The sequence below is a fragment of the Bombus affinis genome, chromosome 7 (genome assembly GCF_024516045.1).
Source record: "Bombus affinis isolate iyBomAffi1 chromosome 7, iyBomAffi1.2, whole genome shotgun sequence".
NCBI lineage: Eukaryota > Metazoa > Arthropoda > Insecta > Hymenoptera > Apidae > Bombus > Bombus affinis.
The window spans coordinates 6,625,444-6,644,360 of NC_066350.1; the positions used below are offsets into that span (position 1 = coordinate 6,625,444).

General features: G+C 44.5%; 1 protein-coding gene and 1 long non-coding RNA gene across 5 annotated transcripts in view; one reads left to right on the forward strand and one right to left on the reverse strand.

The window, feature by feature from the left end:
- LOC126918677 (lachesin-like) overlaps window positions 1–18,917 on the forward strand; it is a 39,987-nt gene that overhangs the window by 8,134 nt on the left and 12,936 nt on the right. For all 4 annotated transcript variants that reach the window (XM_050726846.1, XM_050726844.1, XM_050726847.1 and 1 more), the window contains exon 3: window positions 16,883–16,980. In XM_050726846.1, coding sequence (XP_050582803.1) covers window positions 16,883–16,980 — 98 coding nt within the window. The remainder of the gene's footprint in view (window positions 1–16,882; window positions 16,981–18,917) is intronic.
- LOC126918685 (uncharacterized) lies at window positions 1,926–16,757 on the reverse strand. Its single transcript, XR_007711408.1, has 4 exons — window positions 15,648–16,757; window positions 15,090–15,463; window positions 5,400–15,005; window positions 1,926–5,322 (listed from the first exon to the last, which is right to left on the reverse strand). It is a non-coding gene; the product is annotated as an uncharacterized LOC126918685 (long non-coding RNA).

Below are 18,917 nucleotides of genomic sequence, written 5' to 3' on the forward strand. Positions count from 1 at the left end.
TCACTTTCGTTCCCGACGTTACGAGTAATTACGAGGCCGGAAACGAATCAACTTTCGCCTCTGCGTGGTTACGCAGTGACCGTAATCGTCGTGACGATTAAGCTCGAGAACGTCCTTGAAAACTTTTTCATCTCGATTTCCTGCTCCGTGGAGCGGCACGGCGTTTACGCCGTACGGAGTGCGAAATTAATTTTGCACCCCTAACGGATCGAAACGAATTACAACTATTACGGGAGGTAACAACGAGCGAAACTGTACAAACGATTTCGCGGCTCTGGCTCGCGTGTACATCGGTGATAACTAACTTGGACCAAATTCCCAAAGCCGATGACTCTGTTGCCCGACCGCGTATTATTCCCGAGAGTCTCGTCGTTTCCACGACGCCTCTCTGATCCGCTCCAATATTTTTTTTTCTCTTTCTTCCTGTTCTTTTTTTGTCCTTGTTTCCTTTGTCTCCTCTTTTTCCCCTTTCTCTTCTCTCCTTCTCTTTTTTCGAATTCAGGACGGTGACAGAGGTGCTCGAACTCGTCGAACTACGCACGTCAAAGGGTTTAATTACTGCGGTGACTTCGCGTGGACAGTGCCCAGTTCGAATCACCTAATCGCGGTTTTCATCGGTAGCTTCAGTGTCGTTCTATCGCATTCATCCTGTGCCGCGCAGCTTTTATTTCCGTGCACGAAAAGACGCATCAGGATTTTTACCATGGAAAACCCGGTTAGGTGCATCGTTATCAGCCACGCTGGTTCTCGGCTCGTATTTTACATGGCTAATCGTCGATTATATACGCAAATATATTCGCAAACGAGGAAATGAACGCGTATTTTTGGCAAATGTGTCTCTTCTTCCGCCGGGATATAGCGCTGTAGCAGTTTTACTCCTATCGTTAGATAGCACAGAGAACAGTCGATCTATAGAGCTCCAAAGCGGAGAAATCAAAATATACGTCGTGAAATCTTGTTACCAAGAACGAATGAATTCGCGAGAAATAACATCAAAGAATAGATGAATTCCCAATGGAAGAATGACTCGTTCCCTGCTGTGCAGATTTCGTGGATTCGACGTCCGGAAACATCTGTATTAGTAGCTTCGCGATGATGGCCGTCGATGGTTATCCTATCTTTTGTTTCTCGGAAATCGTTTGTTTGCGACGAAGATTATACAGAGTGTAGCAATCTTTCTAAACGAGTCTTCAGGATATTTTATGGATATGAATAAAAACGAACGTTACACGAACGTAAGTTTGTTTAAAGCTCTATTAACTCTCGCCTGGCGGAAACTTGCCCGTCGTTGTTACGAGTCTCGAATGTTTTACAGCTAAGAGTCCAACAAAAAGAATCTTTTCCTCCGTGTGGTACTAAAATTCGCTTGAAACTTGAAATTATTTATATCGTTTGATATTTGAATAATAATTCGTTAATGAAGTTTGAAAAGTAATAAACGTGAAATACCGGCATGTGCCACGACCGATTCAGCTTCCATCGTTTGAACGTTAAATGATTTCAATAAAAATAGGAAATATGAATCACATCATGACTTGTAGTTACTATATTATTTAAAAAAATAGAATAGATTTCATAGATTTTTAATCGACGTAACCAATTAACTTCGTTAACTGTCACTCTTTCATTTCGGCTCTATCTCAAAATTCCTATCGATGCAAAACTGACAATGATAAATAATTCGCTTTACTACTCTGCGAGTTTAATTTCGATCCTTTATCCTTTATCTCGATAAACCAATCAACCGTTTTATCGATTCAATATGACCATTAATATTTATTAGAATTGTTCATAAACAAAAGTTCGACGATGTAAGTACTTAAACTCGGACTATATCGGACTATACATATTATTCTCTCCGTGTTTGTGTATTTTTATTGTTATTTTCAATGAAAGCTTTAACTCTGGAATTTCAATAGCTCAGATTGTAACACAACATGTAAAATTTATTCGTTTCGATGCAAAACGACAGACTTTGAAAATTCGTCTTAAAATATACGTGAAATATGTTATCTTTTTATCGTTGTTACGAGTTGCAAATTTGACATAAAGGTAAAAAAGGACAGTTAATAATCGAACCAGACGAGAGATCCTATCGATGGTACTACGAATTAACGCGTTTTAAATAAATGGTAAATAAATGGTAAATAAATGGTAAATAAATGATAAATAGTTTAGAAGACATTAGAGGACATAAATTGTCACCTCGCTGATATTTGTTATAAAACAAATAAAAAATGGTACCTATTGGTATCTATGGGAACTGAAGGATCAAACGACCTATCTTCATGTAACGTACTACGAATTAACGCGTTTTAAATAAATGGTAAATAAATGGTAAATAAATGGTAAATAGTTTAGAAGACATTAGAGGACATAAATTGTCACCTCGCTGATATTTGTTATAAAACAAATAAAAAATGGCACCTATTGGTATCTATGGGAACTGAAGGATTAAACGACCTATCTTCATGTAACGTTTGTTCGTTGTTTATGCTCGTAAAACATCCTGACAAAGTTTGACCAGAAAAAACTACAACTGTACCCTGTACATAACTACTATATATTTTGCATACACGTATACCGTGCGCATTATATATACAGAATGTTCGCGATATATCGGCGTAGAGTTTTTCTCGAAAACGGCTTTCGAAAAAACATGACAGGGGGAAAATTTTTAATGTCCTTTATCGCGAATATGATAGCGTACGGGAATTTTTTATATCTGCAGTATTGACCTTGAGGGTCACAATACGCTGCGCGTTTGAATTATTCTCGATGCAGGTTTTTGTACGATATAAACAAATTTATAGCATTCCATTTAGAAAAACTAAAGTTCATCATCAACGTTCACCGAATAACATGGCACAATACATATGAAAAATTCGCGTACGCTACCACGTTCGCCATAAAAAGCATTAAAACCACTGTCATTTTTTCCTAAAAACTTATCATTTTCGAGAAAAACGCTGGTCAACTATACCGCCAATGTTACGCGTATTTCTGTATATGTTTTGCCCGTTGGCAAATCGCTTTTGATCGAATAATGTTCGTTCAACGACTCGATGATTTCCAATTACGTGGCACGATTGATTCCCTTCTTTGGAGAGCTTGGAACGCTCGACAGTGCCAGGGATACCTTAAGTTTAATTTAAAGTTTGCCTAAGTTTAATTTAAAGCTTTAACTATATCGCGTTCATCGTGCTTAAGACAAAGTTGTGCCGGCGCGAGAACCATCGGCATTCGATGCGTCGAGAGAAAGCAGTTAACGCGTTTTAATTTTATCGCAAGCCGCATCGAGCTTTGTTAGTTCTCACTGTGGCAAGCCACCAATCGTCCCAAATCTATTTGCGACGTTAACAATGCGACGTTTCGTTGATTACTCATTAGGGAGGGAACAGGGTGTAACAGCACGAGATCAGATAAGGGGTTACCGCAGTGGTTAGCGATTATACATAGCCATGATGGAACTAGGTAACGCCTTACCGGAGGCCTGCACGCCGTTACACGAGCATAATGTCCTTCGAGAGCTGCTAAGTTGGCCGTGGTATGTCGCTTAAACGGATAGATAACGGGAAAGCGAGGTGACTGATAACGGTCGACGACGGGCCAAGAATAAACAAAAGGATATGATTATCACGGAATGCAAAAAGAGAAGATCTGAAAGCTGTTCGACGAACGATCAAAGCCACCTGTTCGTAATTAACGCTGCGACTACCAAGGCGACGTTTAAACCATAAATTTTCTATCAAATTGATGAAAACGAGGTAATATACATACTAAGGTTCGTAAGTATGGCTGAATACTTTATCCAATTTGTAACAACGGTACGCGAATGTTGGTAAAATGTATAAAGAAGGTCCGAGACTGAAGATCAAAAGCGATACTTACACAATCTTCTCGTGTAAAACTGATGTAGAATCAACAGATAATATGATATAATTATTTCCTTTAACGATTTGGCGAGGCTATATTAAAATACGTTTATGGTTAAGGTAAAATTACCTGCTACTACACGCGCGTTGTTTGTAATTAACGGGAGGAGGATGTTGTATAAAAAGCTATAGAATAAACAACAAAATATGTTGCAGGCAAAAGTAATACAATCGCGCTATTGAATTATAATTACCACTAAAAATATTAACATTAGTCGAACAAAACCTCTTATCTTTTAACTATAGTAAAAGTTTGATCTTGGCAGAAAAGTACGGCCGTCGAGCTGTCATTGTGCGTTTCGCTTTTCGTTTATTACTTCCACAATGACGTCAAACAGCAAAGTGCTGCTAAGGAGTCAAATAGGCCGTTTGGAAAAATAAATCGCCGAAAAATTGTTCGTAACTGAATTTGAGGAATTAGCCTGTAAATCGTTTAACTCGAACCAAATATTCTCTATCGATAGAATCGAGTGATATTACGTGTATTTGTTCGACATTTAGTACGTTAGAGCGATCGAAATACGCGTATTTGTCTATTCGAGTTTCAAATATTTGCGTAGATTTTGCAAAGCGTCGACCATTTATCAGAGATAAATATAAAACTTGGGCGATAATATGGAAATATGGAAGATGTCTGGTATTAAATTCAGCAACGTCGAATCCAGTTACAGCAAGAGCTAAAGAACTAACGGCAGAGACAGGTTGATCGAATTAAATCAGATTTCCAAACACTTATGCACGGTGGCGTACTAGCGAACGAGGCCGTACGTATATAATGCAAAATAAACTTTTATGCATATATTTCGCAAGAAATTATTCAAATTCCCAAAAGCGTACTGTGGTAAATCTAATCTGAAACTTGCGTGAAAAATTATAAATTTCCACTGCTACGACAGTTTCGACGTCAACCATGAAGGCTGCTTACGTAATTGAAATTGATAACACGATACAGCGAGAGAGAATAAGACGCGATAAGAAAGAAGATTCATCGGTGAATACAAAGAAGGTCTGACTAACTCTCGGGGATCTTCCGCAAGATCTACCCAGAGTGTGCAAAACGGTTGTCGAGTTCCCTTTCGTTGGCACGAAACTGCCCGAGTTTCGTGTCCCGGAGCCGCCTCGCGTTGGGCTCATTGACGCGCGAGACCATCGAAAATAGCGGAAAACGACAAAGTTTGTTCCCAAGGCTGGCGCGTAAAGCGACGAAGGCTCGCTGGAAGAAGAAAAGGAGGGGCGGTCGCGAACGACGACGACGACGACGACGACGACAACGATGGTGGTGAATGTCCCTGAAGTTGAAGTAGCTCCACTCGGCTTGCCTCGACTACCCCACTAGCTCTTTTCTCTCTCTGGCCGGGCCCGTGCCGGTTACTTCACCAAGTTTTTCCTTTGAGGATGAAAGATATTAATTAAACTGTCACAGACACGGTAGCAGAGAGCTTCTAACTTTATTTCGCCACTTACAAGTTTACCGCTTAAGCGGTTGCCGCGCGTGCGCGCTTCTTCGCTGCCGATCTTATCCCGCAAGCATCAGAATGCCACGGACCTGGTTATGAATGCGAAGTGACCCCCAGGGCGCAGCGTGCAACGCGTGACTAACGCGTTCATTTCCCTGACATAGTGCCGCTTCCTCCTTCGCTCGTCTGGCCTCGGCTGGATCCGAAACGATTCGACTCGGTTTCCCGTTAGATACTTTTACCCTCCAACAGAATCGATCACCGCCGCGGTAGGATCGTTCCGACGATTTGTCAAATTGTCCATCGAAACCGAACGACCATTTCACCAGCGTGATCGTAATGGAATCGATGTCGAAGTTCGCGTAAGAACAATGGGACGGCGAGGTAAAAACGGTATCTACGAAAGCTCGAAACCGACGTAGGTCCTTTTTTCCGGGTCGAACCGCTCGTTTCCGAAGACCCACAGGTTCCTTGGTAAATTCCTGACAAATGAATCGATCGGGGACACCAAGCTCTCGGGGTTCCAGCATATCTGGCGGTCGCTTTGAAAAATATCGTTCCGTCGAGTCATCCTAATGATATTTATTATCAGCAACTAAGTTGATTCGCGAGAAAGCGCGCAGGCAAGCTTTAACTTGTTCGCGATGTATATCGACACGAGTAAACGCTTTTCCAGCAGTTCCCGAGACCCGCTGCGAAAACTTAAACTCGCTTCTTCGGAAAGATAAATTGTAAGAGGTTAACCGATTAATAAAGCTCTCCGTTAATCCATCGGAACGTCGCTCCTCTGAAATTTCACGGTTCTATCGTCGCCACCGTCTACAACCTCTCTTCTCCAACTTGTCGTAACTCCGCTACAAAGTCAAGTTCGCCGTTTCCAAGAATCGGCTACTTCACTGACGAGGTACGTTGGTTATTAAAAAATATTCGGTTGGAGCAACGAACGAACGATTGATCGAGTCGGAGGTCACCGGTCAATCGTTCTTTCTCGATTATCGTCGATGACGATGGGCCGCTTATCTCGCTCGAAACTCCTAATTAAACCGTCAAAGTATAAGCAACGCGCTCTCGTCCCCATACCTGACGCCGCCTAATATCGCAAACATCCGCGTGGTTTGCGTTGGGATGGCGCCTAGGAGGTGGAGGTTACAACGCCCGGAGAAACGCGCTGCAAGAGCACGAGATTGACGTTAATTACCAGCCGGTAATGCAGACGCACGTGACCACGCGCGCCAGGTATGCGCACAGTGGGAGTCACGATACGCGTGAGCCTTCATCGAGGAAAGGATAGTTTGGCAGACAAGGTTCCGACGCTTGGCTCGCATATTAGATGTAATCTGCTCGCGCTTCGAGCTTTAAGGACACGTGCCGCTACGGTCATACGTGCGGCACGCAGGCTCGTATCAGAGGACGAAGAAGGCGTGAATGGAATAATCGTGCTACGCGTACGATGACGCGTGTGAAATGCACGCTATTCCGGTGAACATGCGGGAGTAAAGGGGCCAAAGTTTTAAACGCAATTTCGTGTTTGCGCGTGAACGCTGCGGCTGATCTTACTCGGTGTACCGCGTTCGTCGCTAAAATAGTTTCGAAAGTTGGCGCAACAACCTGGAAACCTTAAGCGCGTCCTAACGTAACACGCGCGAGTTCCGCTTCTTTTGTTTTCTCAACGGCTTCTTCGTTCGACTTGGTTAATTGCAAATTGCACGGCTCCCGCGGTTATTTTTCGAAGCGACCCGAACGTCCGAAAACTTGAGGACAACTTAGTCGGAAGTGGAATACGCCGAAATTAGATTTTCGGATGAGCGCCCTCGCGAAGGCTGCCTGTTCCCACACCTTCCACTTCGTTCAACCACCCCCTAGGCATCATTCTTCGCTCCACCCCATTTTCGTTCCATTGAAAACGATTCAACGGCTCGGAACGCGCTAATATTTCCGTGGTTCCGATCCCTGGTAAAACCGGTCGCGATATTTCAATCTGCTAAAGTTGAATCACGTTTGTCGTGCCACGTACGTACGTACATTATATATATGTATATATATATAACATATATATACGGTATTTAGTTGCAAATTTCCCTGGCTCGACTTTAATAAACCTTTTTTCCGCTGGCAAGGATGGAGAGCATCTAGCTGCGACATATTAAGGGAGCGTGACGCGAATCGCGAGCGCATAATGCGCGTCCCCAGCTGCTCTGGTTCGCGCCTGTGAGCGCGCGTGCAAGCTTAAAGTATGTGCACGTATACGAGGCGCGAGTGGTCGGGCGGCTGAGTGGATGTGCAGCGTGCAGTTAGGAAACCTTCGTGTTCCGCATGTGCGATCTTACTAATTTCCGGGATCGAAACTTGTCCTAGAAGGAGGAAGGGTTGCGAAAGGTGGTGGAGGGTAGTTGGTTGGCAGCCGCGGTGAGGCGGACAGGTCCCAGGGACATGGGCGCGAATTCGATTAATTAAAGTACGAATTCGCGCCGCTTCGTGGAAATGGAATTATCGCGGCGTAGTCGGTGACGACAGAGGCGACGGTGGTGGCGGCGGCGACTCCACGCCATCGACGTTTCTACGCGACCGAGAGGGTCGAACGGAGCTTCCCGGTTCGTTCTGTCGCACGCCTCGGCCCACTACCTCCTACTCTTACGGTCGAGATGAGAGCAAGTCCGCCGGCAGGGCGGCAATTCCAGAGAGGGAAAGGGACAGCTGGGTGCAGGTGGGTGCCGGTGGGTGTCGGTGGGTGCCGGTGGGTGCCGGTGGGTGCCGCGCGGTGTAACAGCTTGCGACTTTGAACGCGTTGAAGCGAGAGCAGGGAAGGGGGTTATATATTTACGGTGCTCCATCGCGGAGAAAAGTTTCGGCAAGGATTCGAGCCGTGAGAATTTAAAGTCCCTGGAATCTGGGTAAAAGAGCGACCAACTTTTCCTTCGACTTCCACTGGCGTTTCGATAATCCGCTTTGGTATCGTTCCGTTTGGTCCGCCGAGAATACCCGAAACCGTTCGGTCGGGCGTTCACCGCGTCCCGGCAACGCTCCGTCAGGATTGATCAAATATTTATTAAGTGGCCGTCGAGTTTGCGTCGTTTACGTCCTTTTTTTGCTGCGGTGACTTTAACGCCTTTTTACCCTCCTGATAAATGCCTCGCACCTACCCATTATCCCATCCACCAGCCGCCTCGATATTTACGTGGCATACTCCTTGCATAATAATCGTTAGGAAAATAAGACGAAGAGCGTAATCGTTGAGGTTGTTACAAGGCGTGTATATGCAGATTAACGCGAGATGATGAAAAAGTTGAAAGACATCTTCGTTGTTTTTCGTTGGCCGATATTTTGCTTGCATTGGCGACAAATTTTAACGATTTCCACTAGCTGAGAGCTGACGTAACATTCGAAGCGCTATACGAAGCCGCGAATGAACTCGTTCGGCTGAATCTCGTGCGCTCTCCTTCTAAACTCGACTGTTATTTTAGTAATCGGCTTTAGTTTTGCCTGTTACGATCCAACGCACAATGAAGTTTCAGAGAAGCGTTTCTTGCACAACGAAATTCATCGATTGGTTAAGTTAGTCGGAATTCGAGCTCAGCTGCAACATCTAGACATGGAGGAGTAGGGCGATCGTTCGATAGCGCGGAATTGTCTACGAGTACGCGGATAAGATTAAACGAAAGGCCAGCCGGTGAAGATTACAACGGTGGTTACAAAGCACGGGAAAAATTACTGCGATTAAGATACGCAAAGGAAATTTACGACGTAGCGAAGCCGGAGCGTAACTGCGCAACACGTAAAATCTGAGATTAACATCGACGTTGAAGGTAGAGAACTAATTTCCGTTCTCTTTGAAATTTTGTACAATTCCAGAGGCGCCGCTTGGTTTTCCGCATACGTCGTCAGCGAAATACGGTTTTGGTTCCTGTTCGCGATAACCGCCGGTGCAACGGAACGCGAGTTCAGTGGATCAAGAGCAATCTCGGATCTCGTGACTACGCGCGATGCAAAGAGGCATCCTTAATGTATTTCTACGCCGCGGTGCTTTAATCCGCGATTTGCGGTCCACTTAGTTTCTGCAACCCAATTGTTTCAAGCCGCGCGATCTCTCGAATCGTCTCCGTTCGAGCGGCGCTTCAGCCTTTAGGCTGGCTTATGCCGGCGGCAACGCGTCACACACGCGGACAGACGACAGAGAAAACTCGTGTCATACAACTTGTATACCTTCTTTTCCCTTCCACGACAAGGACAGCTACGATGATAAAAATCTTTTTGCATCTGCATAATATCATAATAACTATGTAAATCAGAGCGACGAACCAGTCCACAAACACAATTGGGCATTCGTATGCTAACTTTCCATCCCCCGTTTCCCACCTCCTGGCCTCCATTTCACTTTGCTAGGTACTATATATATACATGTATATATATATATATGTATGTATGTAGCTGGTTACCTAACTCCGATAACGAGTTCAGTGCTCGAGAAAGAAAAAAAAGAACCGTTCCAGCATCCACTTTTTAACTATTATTCACGCGTATAACAAATCTTTTGTCGGAAAAACTTTCTTCCCGAATGAGTCGCGTCACTCGCGTACGAGAGACTGGCCTTCTCTTTTCTACAGGTGAGATCCAAGTTGGCGATAATCGAAGACAACTCGCGAAAGTTGGACAGCCAGTTGGTCGTGGCGAGAACGAGAAACAATGAAAGCATTCCTTAAGATTTTTATTTGGCTGTTGGATTCTACCGGCATAGGACGTGCATTACGAACGAAACGATTAGAATAAAAGAAACGGCGACGATTCGCGTTTGAACGAGTACGTGGAGCCGTAGAGAGCGCAACTCGCGCGTCTAATGAATTTAATAAGCATCGTAAACGCGTTGCAACGAGGTCGATTGCGACTTTAAACGGGCGGTACGCAGATGGTGCCCCACCTTTCGCGAGCCGATGCCGCATTTATTAATCGTAATGGTTATATAATTGCGCCTTGTGTATCCATCGTCGCGGTAATAGCTTTTATTATTCGTTGGCTCGCACTGATCCATTTTACACGTCGATTCCTACTTTTCGTGATATTAACGCATCAAATATTATCTATCGCGTGGCACGCTGAATTTATATTGTATCACGGGAAATGTAATTAAATTGATCGAATTACATCGCGAATCGTGATTAAAAATTGTATTATGAAAGCGGCCGACTGGTCGAACTGATGCGCGATTAATTAAAACGGCAGTCGAGTACGAGATTGATTTTCTATAGATGTAATACGTAATCTTTTACTCGACCGGAATACATCAACGACCATCCACGTTGTCGCCGTGTTTTACTTTTCTCGATCTATGTAACTAGCTCAAACATTAATACCGTCCCTTTAATAAATGAATGGTCCTGCCATTTCGTTCCCTTCTCTTTTTCTCTCTTGCTCATTCTTCGGATACCCCCTCGTCTCGATTTCTTTTTTTTTCATCCTTTACTTCGGACGGAAGGAGAACGACGACAGTGACACGACAATTCTCAGATTTGCTCGTCAAATATGCCGGAGGATTTAATAAATGCAGCGTCTCGCTAAAGTTTCGCGATGAAACTTAAATATCCCTGAAATGCGAGCTAGAGCAAGGGGAGGCCGCGACCGTGCCGCGAAATTCCTATACTTGGCTCTTCTCTTTTTTCTTCTTTCACTATCTTTTTTTTTTCTTTCTTTTTTTTTCACAAATTAATGCTTTCGCCGGGATAAAAATTTGCCGAGCTCTGCCTCGAGAAAAAGGAACAGAGAGATGTTTGCTCTTTTGGAAGCGAAGTTGCCTTCCCTTGAAAGTCAAGCTTCCTTCTGTACTCCCTCTTATATTCAAAGTTCGCTGTTCTATCGTAATAACATGGAACTTTGTTAAACTCTCGTTTGAGGAAAATCTTCCTTGCCGTGGATCCTCAACGTTAATGGCCGATTCAATCTACTCTTACCGATTTCACGCGAAATACATCGATTTTGCAACTTTTCGTTATCATTGGGATCCCGCGCTTGGAAAATGAAGCATTATTGGCATCGATAAGGACCGATCGAGGCAGAAATTCCAAACAGTTTCCAACTTTTGGATCTTCTTCCATTGGAAGCGACCGTGTCTCCGATAAGATGACAGGAAAATACAATATTCATTTTCGAAGGTCGCGTAACTCCCGATAGCGGGACGTTACCGCGATATCGCGTGGAAACGTAAAGTATCGACGTACGATGTTCGTGAAGGTTTTTGTACGGGAACCGGGGCCTTTCGCGGCGAAAGGAAAAAGAAAGACACGGGCCTGCGCTTCTTCGTTTAAGCGTTGCTCATATTTTCGTTCCGGCGGTGTCGACCATTTCTCAGACTGTCTTTCCACCGGAGAACGATTACGGTGTATCTTCCGGCAAAGGTAGCAAGCTCCGGCTCGAAATAAGAGAGTAATTTGTCGAAGGTGGAAAACGTATCGTGATACGCTCGGTGATATGTATTTTTATGATAGGTGCGAGAGACGCGTCGACGAGAAATACGTCGAAGGAACATCTGTACGGTTCCACGATTCTTTATTCACGGTAAGCGATGCGAGGGCACCGACGACACGTAAAAACATTCTTCTTTCGGCCGCGTCGATTCGTCGTGACGGGCACCATGGCGGGCACAAAGCTCCACAGGCCATGGTATCGTCGAGTGCCGTTACCAATTGCAGTCCAATGTTCGTCGACCAAGTCCCTAAGATCTCTGAAATACGTCGAGCGATATTTTATCCTGTCGCTGCCGATGCTCCCCATCCCTACGCGCTACGCGATAGATCCGATTCGAACTTAAAGCTCATTCTCTTCTATTTCGCTACTCCTTCGTCGCTTCCATTTCCAAGTATCATAGAAAAATTTCCAAATTTACGACGGCACGAGAAAACTGCTTCATGGATATTATTGTCGGACGGGAAATCCACCTTTTTTTTCCTCTCGACATCTCTTTTCCATTCTTTCTTTATTTGCGAATATCCGCCTATCGATCCTGTCGTGTTTACTCCCGACGTTGTACTTGTGCTCGACAAAATATAAAAATAACGACCGTATCGATGGTATATAAACGTTAAAATCAAACGGAGCGGAGCGCTTCGCCTCGTTCCGCCCTCATTAATTTTATTTCGTTGCGTCCATTCGTTTCCGCGATACGAGATCGCCGATTCCACGCACTCCAAGGTACTTAGCGATTGAAATCGGAAAACATTTTTGACATCGATGAGCCGGAGGAAGATTGGCTCCGTAACGTATCGCGCGTACACTGCCAACGGCAGATCCGAATATGCATTTACCAAGTATTCGTATCGCCGTCGCCTCTAATTATCCTCCTGTTGGCGCGTGTATTGAAATCGCAAAGTGGAATTCCATTCGCGACAGCTGGACCATGCTATCGCGGCTATTCGGCGGTAGCTTCACTCGATAAGATGCTACGGTAATCTGTACAGCGGCAGAGATTGAATTATTTTTCTGCCAGAATAATTTTGCCATAAAATAAAAGCGGCGGCAGCGAAACTGGCGTGGGTGAAGTCGCTGTAGACGCACCCACGCCACCGACTCCGAATACGACTCCAGTTCCGACTCCAGCTCCGACTCCAGTTCTGACTGCGACTCCCACTTCGAAGCTATCCGCTCTCCCCGCGCCGCTCCATTCTCTTTCCTCCGTTTTCTCCCGGTTCCTTGGAACCCCCTTTTTCTTCCTTTTCCTTTCAGCCTCGCAGCTCACCGGTCGCCCGTTCACCGTTCGTCGTTCGCTGTTCGCATGGCCACTCAGCTCCGTTGCCTCCGCTATTTTCCTCCACGTTTCCTTATATTACATTCTAGATACGGCTGCGAAGACTACGCTGCAACTTGAAAATTCCTTCCCTCTCCTGTTTCTGTCAGTGAATATCTTATCATAATAGCTACCGAGCTGTTTTCTTAGGTCCGCCGGGCCCAAACTCTTTCCCCTATCGTGCCCGCACTGCCAGTTGCTTACTGCCACCCCCGTTCGTTCGACCCTTGCTCTTCGAGTAGCAAAAACCTCGCAAAGCTACAGCGTTCTCTCTCCAACTTTCATAAGCAGTTACGACCTCGTATCTTCGAGTATCGCGCACACGTCCACACACAGCTGCAGCGCAGCGTTTTTCCGTTCGATGCACACGATGCACATCGGTCGAATGCAACGCTGGAGCGTCTTCCGGTCTCATCGGGCAGACTGGTCCACGGGTACGCGTACCTTTCATGCCATTTCCAAACTTTGACTCGTTGGGTACGCGATATCGCGCCATGTGGCCACCGTCCGATAGCACCGCCACCGCTTCATTTTCACCGAACCGTTCGGCTCGTTCTCCGTATCGAAGAAGCTTTTTCTTTTTTCCTCTGCCTCCCCTTCCCTTGCCCCTTCCCCTCCGCTTTAGCTCGTTTCCAGCTTCGGATTATTCCAACTTTTTTAAAACGGCGCCAGAAAAGTTTGTCCGGGTAGAGCGCGCGCAGACACATCGTGAGATTCCTGCGATCTACTCTCGATTCAGTTTAGATAATTTTATACCGAATTTTTAATTTTAGCATCTATTCTATCGAATTGTAGGAGCCATGATTGGTATACACGCAAGAAATTTGATGAATCGGAATAATCGTTAAAAAATTATTAGATGGATCAGCGACGTTAACATCTGATTTTAAATCTCAGAGTATCGGAAACTCGTATCCGCGATCCGATCCAGAAATAACGAGTAAATGTAGAAACAAGAAACAGCATATTTTGTTCATTGTCGATGTGAAACTAGCCGGCTGGAAACTTGTAACGTTAAGATCATTTCTTATCTTGGTGAACAAGAAGAACCGCGGCACCGAGGTCTGCAGAATAAAGGAGTTGCAGCACTGGGTCGTGCAATTTTCTTTGCTACGAAAACTTCGTCGGACGATAATGCAACGAGAGCAGGTGCAACGTCGTGATGCAGCATTTTCATGACATGCTCACCAAACACGTAATTACTTATCTGGTAATTATTCTATATTAGCGAAACCAATTAAAGTGTACATAATCCGCTACTTTAATAAGGTTCGCGGATCGCAACAATTTATTTGTTTTTTGTCAGAACTACCAATTTGAGTTATGTAGGAAGCATTCTCGTTATTTCTGAACCAGATCATGCATATTAAAGTGATAATTGCATAATGTTATAACGATAACCTCGTTGAATATAATTAAATTTCTTTCTCGTATATTCGACGGGTCTCTGTTTCAGCCAATCTCGATATTCGTATCATTGATTTTCTTTCTTTCTCTATTGTTCGTTATTTAATTTCACGAATCAGATGCAAGTTTTAGCCAGATCTGCCTACCTAATCTCGTTGCTAAACGCTTTAAACGAGTTTCAGCCACGGTAGACTGTGGGGTTGACGAACGATTGATAAGCCGTTAGTTTTCTTTAACGCGAGCAGACAGTTCCTGCTCTACGTTGTACGTTTTGGAATGTTATTTCGTATTTGCGAATAATTTATACCCTACCTTTACGAAAGAAAATTTTTTCCAATGGTACTTATCATTGTATGTATCGTATTTCCAAAAAAGCATGTTTTTCGGGAAAGGATTTTTAATTTTCGGATTGAAAACTTGCTACTATATTCTTTACATCTAGAAAGATGAGTAGAAGAAGGTAAAACAACGGTGACGTATTACTGTGTTTTAATGAACGAATTTTCTGATCGCTTTGGTTACCTTTTACATCAAAATGTGGTAATTGGAAAGGGAGATGTTATAAACGCAAGCATATCGTTTCTGCCTTTTTGAGTCCCGGAATCTCTTCTTTCGTATTTTATAAAATCATAATTATTTTGTTTCCATGGAACAGTGCGTTGTCTTTCATCAAGAGACGCCGCAAGTTTCTACTTCCCTGTGCTATTTTGAAGATAATTTATTCCGACACAGAACCATTCCATAGATTCCCCTTAACGTATAACAAAAGTTAGATTATGAGAAACTATGAAACTTCGATTAATATGACTGTAGAAATGGACGAAGTATTTAATTATACAGACAGAACTAGAACGTGACAGACTTGCAATTATTATTCATAAAAGTGTTCGCACATCCTATAAAACAAATTCTCATTTACTATATTTATTTATCAAAGCACAAAGTAACGCATGCTAATTATCTTTTATGGCAAAACGTGATATTATATGAAAACATTTAAACAGGTAAGAAGCAAAACATATTGCGTTCGTACAGTGTTGCCATATACAATTACAAATTATGTTAACATTTTTTACTTACAATTTTACGCTATATAAAATATTTTTGACCGATTGTCTGTCAACGGTCTGCTCTTCGGAAACAACGAAAGAATCTCTCTCTCTCTCTCTCTCTCACTCACTCACTTTCTCACTTTCGACTAACGTGAAAGGAATACACAACGCTAACAAAAGCGATAGAGTCCTCGTCTTTCCATCCTAATCTTTAAAATATCGATACAGCATCTCGATTAGCGTATCTGTAAACAAGAGCGAGTATACGCGTGTTGCTGATCTCCGCGATATAGCCAAATACCAAATTAATGTATCGAGTAATATGATCGATACGGGATCGTTGTAACGTCTCAATCTTTGCTTCAATGGCGACTAGTCCAACGGGTGAGGTATGCTTGGTTGGCAGCCCTGACTAAGGCTTAGGGACCTTATCTTTTCACGTTTCCGTCAATTCGCTCGTTCGGCATACTATTCAGCGCATTTTTCACAGCGAAACGTCGGTGTCCTTTTCATCGGTGATAAACGTTCGTTCCCGAGGAATGTTTACGGGGGAAAATTCTCTCTCTCTCCCTCTCTCTCTCCTTTCTCGATCCATCGGCTTAACATAATGCACACCAGCCCGGCGTATCATCTTTGGCCATTAGCCAGTGACAGTGCATCCGTTGACAGGAAATTGAAACTATGCTTCACCAGCGACTGTTCGATATTATATGCGCCAACAAGCTGTTAATCGCTGTCATTGCGCCATCACGTACGCTTTAACGAGGGCTACGAATCACTGCTATCGAATCCGCACCCGTTGTAAACGATGTGAAATATGTTTCCAGCTACACGAAATATACGCACCTTTCTATTTTACCGGGCTGTCGCGATTTTTCCATACCTTCCCTATAAATTCGTCGCTGTTTTTCCTCGATAGAGGATACATTCGAGTAAAACACTCACGAGACACAGAGAGAGGGAGAGAGAAACTAATTCTAAACGCAGTTTCGTTACAAATTTCGTTACAAAAGACTCGTTGTGGCGAACGTCGCGTATGCGACGGGTAGAAGCGTTGCGTGTAACGAGACCGCCTTTGACCGAAATTAGAACGAGAAGCACGCGAAACGCGAGAACAACGAACGAAACGATATGACAGTCGGAAGTTGGAAACGGCTAGTTTCGTTCGTTGCAGGTATTGGCATCGTCGTGGTACGTTTAATAATAACCAAACGATATCATACGTTATACGAGGATGAAACGCAGGATACTGGTTTTTTGCAGATCTGCCGAGTTTTGTGCAGCCGATCGGTAATGTGACAGCGGCTATTGGTAAAGAAGCCGTTCTACCGTGCACGATCCGGAAACTAGGAAATCACAAGGTAAGGGATTTGACGAAGGTTTTATGGGAGGAAAAAAGGAGGGGTGGGAGGAGTTGGCGTGGTTGTGGAACGTTAATTAGCCAGGTCAGGAGCGTAAGAATAAACGGGTTCGTAGGTTCACGAGTCGGCGAGCTCGAGTTGTTCACGGGTCACGAGGCGATAAAGGAATTGGAGATTTTCGGTAATCTCGTCGCAACAAATGGGTCGCGTGGATGCTCGTGGCAGATGTCAGCGGCTCGCGTCTTTTTGCCATTTCTCGTCCCACCACTGTTTCGTTATTCACCACCTACACCATTGCCACCTCTCCTACTCTCTAGCTCCTTCTTGCAGAATAACTTTGCAACAGTTTTCCGCGTGGAAAAGGTCGCGCCTCGCTCATTCACCAGGTGGAGATAAACCGAAACTTCGTCATCCGGTCGTATAGGGTTCGTCCAACGCGCAACAAAGCTCCGCGGAACTTCTCGCCAGGTACACAATTCATTAAGCTTGGCACTGGCTAACGAGACGAAATTAAGCGGCGTTCTGTCGCAAGTGATTAACTCTTTGCGTGGTCAATGTACGTGTATTCGTATTTCAGCTTCTTTCGCCGCGGTATTTCAATTTCATGCGAATTAACGACAATGTGGCCGGTAACTGTGCGCGGCCACCGACGCTTCCTGTGACAGATTAAACTTTAATCGACGCAAAATTTGAAATACCGTTAAACCTCGAAGCGGCGAGTGGTTCGTTTCGACCGGTTCTCGTTGCTCGCGCTAGTCTCGTACCCCTTCTACCCTTCTGTACTCGGCCGCGTTTATATTAATACCGGCTGTTCCTTTATCTTACGGTAAGGAATATTCCGATTGTCGGTTAGAGAAAAACGGTACTAGCCGGAAAGAAGGGCGCTCGTGGAAAGTTTTCGGTGTTTCGATGTGGGCGGCTGCCGTCGCTTTACGCTTTTTGCACAGCAACAACGCAAAATATCGGAGAAATTTTCGAAAGTTTATTCGCCGACGAGACTGGTGCCGGCGTCGGCGCCTAAAGCAAGTCTACCGATAAAAACTACGGAAAACAGTTAAAACAACGGTACCGCGATGAAATTAATATTCAACGGTTGGTACGGAAAGCGTCGTGAAAATTTCAAGCCGATTTGTCAACGGGAATGGGCGAATTTCGCGGCGAATCGCCGAAGGAGGGAAATTGCCACGAATACAACGTGGATCGTACACTTTCATCGCAAACGTTTAAACGGGGAATTTGCGGCACGGCGCCGATTCTGCTGGTTGCCCGGGGCTGTTTCGCCAACGAACGCAAAATAAGACGGCGTTTCATCCCGCGGCCCGAAAGCAAGCTATTAATCGACCACGAAGTTTTAGTCAGTTTATATCAACGAGATGAAAAACGTGGACAAACGGCGCCCCGCGACCAACCTCGAAATATCATTGCACGGAACGTCCGATAACTTTTCTAACCCGATTTGTTTTCGACGTATTCGATACACGTTCATCGGTATTCGATGTTACATAATCGAATTTCTGGCAGTGACGCGCGCACGAATGTTTGCATCAGCCGGAACATCGAGCTCCGTTTCGCCATCGAATCCTTTTTACTTCTCCGTTCTCTGTGACAAACGTCGCTCGAACGACCCAGTAATTAGAAACTAAAGTCGAGTAACGACGATGTTTTGTGCCCCGGTGGCCGTTTCGCTCTTAGAGTGCAGATTTTCCCAGCAAACTCTCAACGTACGATCGAACACGCGTTAAAATCCGTTTTTGCCCGCACGTAGTATAAGCCGCATCGCGTTGTGTTGCGTCGCGTTTCTGTTATTTTACATTATTTTCAGACGGTACGCTTTTAACGTGTTCGTTCCACCTACGTGGTACGTTCGTACAACGTCGCGGACACCAACGCACCAGTACACCAACTACCGAATAATACTCGACAACCGCAGATTTGTA